The sequence below is a fragment of the Salvelinus alpinus genome, chromosome 34, assembly GCF_045679555.1.
Source record: "Salvelinus alpinus chromosome 34, SLU_Salpinus.1, whole genome shotgun sequence".
In the NCBI taxonomy this organism is placed as follows: domain Eukaryota; kingdom Metazoa; phylum Chordata; class Actinopteri; order Salmoniformes; family Salmonidae; genus Salvelinus; species Salvelinus alpinus.
The window spans coordinates 19,716,048-19,724,187 of record NC_092119.1 but is presented as its reverse complement, the minus strand read 5'-3'; the positions used below and the strand labels follow the sequence as shown (position 1 = coordinate 19,724,187).

At 44.1% G+C, this 8,140-nt stretch overlaps 1 protein-coding gene and 1 long non-coding RNA gene across 8 annotated transcripts in view; one reads left to right on the top strand and one right to left on the bottom strand.

The window, feature by feature from the left end:
* The first annotated feature begins 6 nt into the window (after positions 1 to 6).
* LOC139563688 (uncharacterized) lies at positions 7 to 2,004 on the top strand. Its single transcript, XR_011672618.1, has 5 exons — positions 7 to 346; positions 524 to 600; positions 839 to 917; positions 1,034 to 1,080; positions 1,469 to 2,004. It is a non-coding gene; the product is annotated as an uncharacterized lncRNA (long non-coding RNA).
* Positions 2,005 to 2,436: 432 nt separating this feature from the next.
* LOC139563686 (E3 ubiquitin-protein ligase HECTD1-like) overlaps positions 2,437 to 8,140 on the bottom strand; it is a 40,062-nt gene continuing 34,358 nt past the window's right edge. For all 7 annotated transcript variants that reach the window (XM_071382541.1, XM_071382540.1, XM_071382545.1 and 4 more), the window contains 10 exons: positions 7,599 to 7,815; positions 7,230 to 7,434; positions 6,832 to 7,033; positions 6,346 to 6,483; positions 5,562 to 6,193; positions 5,238 to 5,316; positions 5,049 to 5,142; positions 4,783 to 4,933; positions 4,318 to 4,462; positions 2,437 to 3,483 (listed from right to left, as the gene is read on the bottom strand). In XM_071382541.1, the coding sequence (XP_071238642.1) occupies positions 3,346 to 3,483; positions 4,318 to 4,462; positions 4,783 to 4,933; positions 5,049 to 5,142; positions 5,238 to 5,316; positions 5,562 to 6,193; positions 6,346 to 6,483; positions 6,832 to 7,033; positions 7,230 to 7,434; positions 7,599 to 7,815 (2,001 nt within the window). In that variant the 3' untranslated portion in view covers positions 2,437 to 3,345. The remainder of the gene's footprint in view (positions 3,484 to 4,317; positions 4,463 to 4,782; positions 4,934 to 5,048; positions 5,143 to 5,237; positions 5,317 to 5,561; positions 6,194 to 6,345; positions 6,484 to 6,831; positions 7,034 to 7,229; positions 7,435 to 7,598; positions 7,816 to 8,140) is intronic.

The window sequence follows — 8,140 nt, the reverse complement described above, 5'->3', positions numbered from 1 at the left end:
CGCACTGCATGATGGGACATGCTCACCTTTTTATTTTTTCCTGTCATCCAAAGCAGCTCAATGACCCAAATACAGGAGCATGGCCATGTCTGCCGTTAGTACAGTTACACCACAGACAAATAATGTGAACCAGGGAAATAATATAAAAATGATTAGAAAAATATATCTTGATACAAAACGAACAATCAGGTGTTTGCATGGCAGGCCTGGGACTCTCAGGGAGCCTTCTTTCCAGCACCATGGACCTCTCTCTGCTCATTGTTGAGTGTTCCTGAGTATATTGTTTATATGTATCTTGTCAGACTCATCAAGGTCTGACTTGCATCTGAAACGTTGTTGGTTTAGGGTGAGTAGCCTAATAGTATTCAAGCTTGACTGAATGCATTCAAAGCTTGGCCATAGTCGTCCTGACTTTGCTGAATTGGATATAACTGTTCGGTTACAGATGCATTAACACAAAATAGTATTACGTAAAGACTTTATACATGATTTGCTATTTATATTATTCCTTCCTTTTTTGCAGATACACTGGACTAGGAGGTCACCAGGATCAAGTTCCTCCTGATGGTGAACAAGCAGGGCCAGACCTGCCTTTCAGGGGTAGGACACAACAGTGAGAAGATGTACATAACTGGTGACAGGGGCATGGACGAGACAATACAGAACAGAAAGAAATCCAGTTCAATAACCTACATCCATCCTTTTAATTTATAATTTTGGTTATGCCATTCTTCATGCTGAGTTAGTTTGCCACTGCCAGTCCACATGCATTTTATACAGGTGACACAGAACTCATTCTGCTATTCAAACATCCAAGTAACTATTATTTTCTATCTAGTGCCCCTTTTATGGACTTCAAACTAGTATATCGACAGTATGCTGCTCTCTTCATAGTTGTTGGTATCAGTGACACTGAGGTGAGAGTTCATAATTTCACTGTTATGTGTAAAAATAGTGTTATCAGATTAAGGTTGAGATTATATTATTGAGAGTATTCATGATTCATGGTGTGGGATGTCTTTCTTTCCCACAGAATGAGCTCACAACTTTGAGGTTCTTGACAAGTACTTCAGTCATGTGGTGAGTTCAGAGTGTCTTTTTATTCACTACTTCAGCACATTCTGGCTGTATGCTAGATTTACTGCATGTCAACTATCCAACCACCTGTGCATAGCTAAGCATTTCAAAGGTCAGCTTTTTCTGGGACAAAAACACATGACTCTAAACTGAGCATTCCCCATCAGAGAAGCCAATACTACACATTTAAGTTGTTTTCCATTGGCAGGTGTATCCTTGGTTTGCCTAATGTATCTCTATTTTGCCTTCTGTATTGATGTGAATATTCTCGTAATTACAGGGCTCATCCGCAAAAGAGTCCTTGGTCTCAGCATGACTCCCTGTCAAAATAAAGGTTAAATAAATACAATAAAAATAACCATGTAACTGCTTTGTTTTTCTCTCCTAACAGAGTGAATTGGATGTATCCTTTACAAATGATACGTTTTGTTATTAACCAGTTTGAGGAAATTCATTGAAACAGATGCTGGGGTTGTCTGCGTGTCCACCCCTCACATTAGGGGCTTGTCATGTGGCTAGCCGACTGTGCCATTCCAGGCCTGGCATTTATTGCGGCACTGCACAGACTGATGAAGACAACTGTCATTGTCTGAGTCTTTTTCTCAGTGGGCAGTCAGACTTGCCAGGGTCAGACCAGTCATAAGGAGTGTAATGCAACTACAGTCGGTTGTTTTTTTAAAAAGTTGTTCAACCTGGTGAGACATGTTAATGCAGAGGTTAAATTCTATGACTGAAACTTAAAGTCAATTCATCCTTTTACAGAAAGACAATCACTTTGTACATGTATTAAACTGTGAGTTTGACATTTTCAATGTTTAATTATTTTTCAAAGAATCCATGACTGAAACAATGTCACAGTGAACTTTGACCCCTCTGTTGAGTAGCCAGGGTTAACAATAAAAAAAAATCTTACTAATGGAAAGGGCTCATGGGGGGGGGGGGGGGGTTAAATGCCCTACTTTACACTGGGATAGGGTGTAAAGTAGTAATGTGTATTAATATGTGTATTAATACACATTAAATGTGTATTAATGTATTCAATGTTAGTGGAGACCAACAAGAACCACATCCTGGCACCTCTACTAGCGCTGGACCAGATGTCTGAGGCACATTGAGCAGTTGTTTGAACAAGATGACTATCGGTCTTTGAAAAGGGGAACACATTGAATCATTTGGATGGCATGGACTTCATACTTGAATTTATCAACAACCCATTGTTATTAATATAGAATAGGAAGGTTTTAGACAGCTGTAGTGATAGATTGACTAAGGTATCACACAAACCCTGTATTGTGTTTGGTTCTTGAATGTGCCTGGAATATGTAATTCAGGTCTTTTATTAAGTAAATAAACAAGATGTTTCATACTTTGCAAACATTTTAATTTTTTGGAGCATACACATTTGAAAATATCTGTACTTCAAATTGCAACTTGAGTTAAATAAATGTTTATAATATACAAAGAAAATACAAGGGAAAGCATAGCTTGCTTTTTTCTTTTTTTAAATGTGCCTTGCACACAGAACCAGTGTTTTTGTCTCTATAGCTTTATTGTAAAATTACACAAGAAATGCACTCAGGGACTTCGATCCTTATAGCAGGATAACAAACAATCAAAACATACATAACGAAAGAAAAATGAAGAGCAAAAATAATAAGCATGTGCATCATGATTGTATGCCGTAAGATTAAGTAAAATGAGGGAAAAATGTAATCCTAATATTCAAACAATGCAGGCACTAGTAAAACTTAACCTGGTAAGGAAATGCCCAAACACACTACAGTTAGCGCTACAGAAGCAGATACCCTTCTCCCCTCACGTCACGCAGGGAAAGGAAGGGGGTTGACAGCCGGGTGGTGGAGAGATGGTGGCAATCTAAAAACCCTTAAATCCACAGAGAATGTACAGATGCTCACAGCCAGAGTATGAGAGAGAGTAAACACTGTAGACCATGAGGAAACTGTCTTCCAGTCGCTCAAGTCCTTCAAGCAGCAGTGTGCCCTGGGGAGGGAGTGAGCTGTAGTGGGTGGAGTGGAGGAAGTTGGGGGTGCCCCGGACCTTATCTGTATCAGTAGCTAGTTGAGCCAACATGGGACTGTTTTCCTAGAGTTCTCAGGGGGAAAGGACGGAACAGGGGAGATTTAAGGGAGGGTGGTTGGTGGGGTTGGGAGGAGGGGGGAGAGAGAGATCTATTTTTCTGCAACAAAACACAATAGGCTTCACCAGCAGGGGGGGTTTGTCAGTCATAATGGGGCAGACAGGGCATGCTCAGTTGAGGTGGAAGCCCTTCTCCATGGTGGCAGCTAGGAGACGCTCTCTCATGATGTCTTCAGAGGAATACTCTGGCAGCTTCAGATAGTGTACACAAGTGTTAACAGAGGGATAGCTGGAGTCTGTCGCGTCCACCTATGGAAAGGAACAATTAGTTTAATTGCATTGCAGTCACCTTGCGGTAAACTAAATCTAAATCTCTGGCAACAGCTCTGGTGGACATTCCTGCAGTCAGCATGCCAATTGACACTCCCTCAAAACTTTTTAGCAGCCTTTTATTGTCCCCAGCACAAGGTACACCTGTGTAATGATCATGCTGTTTATTCAGCTTCTTGATATGCCAATCCTGTCAGGTTGATGGATTATCTTGGCAAAGTAGAAATGCTCACTAACAGGGGTATAAACAAATTTGTGCAAATGTTTATTTCAGCTCATGAAACATGGGAACAACACTTTAGTCAGTTGTACAACTGAATGCCTTAAACTGAAATGTGTCTAACGCATTTAACCCAACCCCTCAATCAGAGAGTTGCAGGGGGCTGCCTTAAATCGACATCCACGTCTTCGGCGCCCGGGAAAAGTGGGTTAACTGCCTTGCTCATGGGCAGAACAACAGATTTTTACCTTGTCAGCTCGGGGATTCGATCCAGTAGCCTTTCGGTTACTGGCTCAACACTCTGACCACTAGTTGCGTTAATATTTTTGTTCAGTGTAGTTTGAACCCTGTCTATAATCCCAGAGGTATGGAGTGGCAGATATTAGTGATGGAGGTAGTGTCATTCTTGGATTATAATATTGTACTGTTTTAAAGCTAAATAGAATACATTTAATATCAAACATTCCCCAAATTCCTACTGTCAGCATTTCTGAAACATGTCAACATCAGCCTCATTAGGATGGCTTACTGCAAGGTTGACATAGTTTCCTAAACTCAGTAGTGATTTGCATCATAGAGAGCCCTTTCCTTACCTTTCGAACGATGGTGAGGCGTGGGTGCAGGTTGGCCAGACCGCCAGGGGGCAGAGTGGAGCATCCTGTGGTGAACTGGAGGAAGGCTTTCCTCTCGTCAGACGACATTCCACAAAGCACCCGCACAAAACGCAGGAACCCAGGACTGTGGAGAGGACAAGATAACCGATGAAACCATTAAAAGGACTCTCCAGCGAAATATGAAAACAACCAGCTGTTAGATAACGCCAGTTGATGAACTGGTACTTTAGTACAAGCCTCATGTTCCTCCAGAAACAAAGGTCATTAAGTAAGTCATGTTCTGGTTATGTCAGTGACCTTGCCATTTCAGTTCTTGTCATTTGAGTCCCTTTTAAAGCATGACTAACAGTCAATACAAGGAGATCTAACAACAAAGAAATTATTTCCAAGTTGGCCAAAGGAAGTTCTATTCTACAAGCTGCAGTAGATGGAGGATCATCATACCTGTCCCTAGTGTAGCCCAGCTTGGGCTCTGTGTAGTTCATGACATCCTCAGTTGTCCAGGATGGAGACTGGTTTCCACACAGAATCATCTGCACCTCCTTGTGACTGAAGGAGCTCAGCTTCTCCATGGGGAACACTCGGTTAAAGCCCTCTGAGAAAGGAACCGTTAATTTCATTACATCCAAAATGTAGTGTAGGAAAACAAACTTATTTGTGATAACTAATGCTAAAGAGATCCAGTTGGCGAGTCATATCAATAGGCATACCTCTGAATGCCTCCATTTGTTTCTGGATGCCAGTGTGCATGCAGAAGTCAAACATGAGCTCCACATACTCCTCAGCATTATCCATGGTCACCATCTGGATGGATGAACAGAGAGGGAAACAGGACAGTTTCAGACAACTCATCTAACTAATACAACTCAGGTCAGAGCCAACAGTGGTGCTCTACCTACCTCGTCATCCGCATTGGGCTTCAGGTCCACTGCTGAGAACCCATGCACTTTGGATGAGGGGCAGAACTGGAAATTCAATCTGAGGGAAAAGGGACTCAAAATTAACCATGTTGAATGATGACATAACTTTACAGCTGTCAAGATCAAATACTATATCAGCATTATGGGAAACCAAAAGAAAAGTGAACAAATTCAAAAGCGATTAATCATTGCCTACAAAACAATGTAATTAGCAAAAATGTAATTCCAGTTCAGGATATTATCCACTGAATGCCTGACTAATTTAAGAAGCTCAGTAAGAGTGGTGGTAGTAGCTGTGCTCACCCCAGGTCCTCTACACTAAGTGGGGGTCCGGAGCCCAATGGGTTCTTCAGCATGAGGTCCTGCAGCCTAGTGTTCTTTTCATCCTCAGACTGACTGTTGTTCCCCAAGATCAGCCTCCTCTTCACCGCTAGCTCCTTCATCTCTTTCAGGAACTTGGCCCGGTGGGAGTTGACCCGCTCAAAGTCCTCCCAGGTCAGGATGCCGTGGTACCAGGCCGGGGGCTTGGGTTTAGGGGGGTCCAGTATGAACTCGGACTTGGAGTCCTCGTCAAAGCTTCCGACAGAATAGGTGTCCAGGCTCTCCTCGGTAGACGCCTCCGACTGGATCTCTGAGAAGTGGTGGTGCTGCTCGGTGGGATCGAGGAGGAGAGGGCCCCCACGGGAGGCGTACAGCAGCTTGGACATGTTGCTCTTGATGTCACCCATACAGAGCAACTTGAAGAAGGGTCGTGAGATGGGAAGGTCCACCAGGCGGTTGTCCTGAATGCACTTGGCCAGGAAGACCCCCAAGAAGAGGAAGAGTTTGCTGAGGCGATCCAGCTCGTCACTGTCCTGGGGGAATGGGGCTGGGAACAGGCCGCAGGAGCGCTGGACGTAGTAGCCTGGAGGTTTCAGACCCCCACCCAGATCCACCTGATAGTACACAACACAGTCAATAAGAAGCAGGGCATTTTCATTGACATGACCTTAACCCCAAAAATATTAATTAAAGGTGACACTGACATGGTTCAAATATTACCGTTTAGAACTACATTTGAATGATGTGACAGTGAAGCAACACTTACCTGGCGAGACTCATCGTCTGGGAAGTCATCATCACAGAGCCAGATACCCAGGGATGTCCTCTGGAACTCAGCTGCCACCAGAGCATAGAACTCCAGTGTTGGACCCAGGCCTGTACCCTCCTCCCCCTGGAATTCAACCTGGGGAGAGAGAGACTGGTCATTCGCTACGACCTCTCATAACAAGTCACTATGACCTCTCATAGCTATCTCATAACCAGTCACTATGACCTCTTGTGGCAATACCATTCAAAGAAATAGGGGAATACATTACCAAGCTGGAAAAAACAGGTGTACAGTAAGATTACAAAATGTATGCCTATGAATTGGATGAATGAGTACATATTTCACACCATTTAGCATGACATGGACCACTTATTCATGGGTACCAATGACAATCAATAATCCCTTCACACAGACTCTCCAATGAGCATACATGTTAGTCCAGGAGTACAATTAATCTGGTTTAAATCAGGCGTGGTGTTTTACTTCCAAAACAGATTTCCTGTCAGCGTGGATCTGCATGACGCTCTCAGCCCACTCCATCATCTGGTCTCCGCGGGGGACCTTGACTCTCTCATGTTTGAGCCGGCCCACCCTGAACTCCCCAGGGTCGTCTCTCCGCACCGTGGTGGAGGGCCGCGAGCGCTCCATGGTCGCCTCCCGCCGGTTCTGCAGCCACACTACCGCCCTGAGGTACACCGACAATACAGTACGAAGTCAATGAAATTAACAGCAATAATTGGCCCTGTAATATGCGAGAGCTGTATTAGTTTGTTATTCAATGCTATATAAACAAAGACATGAAATGGGTGTGGATGTGAGAAGACGTTGCACCAGTTTCAGGAGTACACACCCCTTTTGTTTAAACGTCAAGCAGCTCTAACCTGGAGGCTCCAAACGCAGTGCAGGTGAAGTAGAGCTGCCGTGTCTCAAAGGGGATGAGGAAAGGACACTTGCTGGTAAGCTGCTCACACCATTCTGGGAGGGCCCCGCTGGCCAGGGCCAGAGGCTCCTCGATCTGCTGGAGAATCTTCGTTGTGACTTTCTTGCTGGTGAATTCCTCGGGCGATGCATTGAATTGGAGATCCTCTACATATTGTAAAAAACACAGTTGATCAACAACGTGTGTTATTAAGAACACTAACAAGTAACATTTTCACTGCAAGAGGATAATAAAATAAGGTAGCATATTATCTTCAGGTGATATGTGATGGGGAGGGCGGTCTGAGGTGGTATTAGGTGTGTATCTGTACCTTCCTGGAAGGTGCGTGTGTGGGCGTGGGGGTCTCCTCCGATGATGAAGAGGATGCGGAGCAGCTGGAGCACATCTTCCACACCGCAGGCGCTCTGGCTGGAGCCAGCCTTGGCCTGGGCCTGCTCACTAGCCACACTCAGGATGTCACAGGTCTGCATGGCACCCAGAGACCCAGGGCTCAGGCCCCCCGACCTGCACCCATGCTCACAAAAGTCCTGCAAGCAATCATATGGACCGTGGTTTAAACCTGATGTTTCCGCAGCTACCTGACTCTACAAACTCTCTGATTAACAGCGAAGACAGTAGCATAAAACTGGACATGGCTATTTTGCTGCACATACATCCAGTTACTGCATTCTCACAATCATTATGTTCGTACAACAAAATAATGAAAGGGAACAGATTCACTATGTAAATCATGGTAATGCATAATTTACAGAACAGCCACAAGCCATTTGGATAAAGTTAAGAGAACAGCAAATACTGTCTAACAAGTGGCTAGACAAATGACAGTCAAGCAAGAAGGAAAACAATATACCA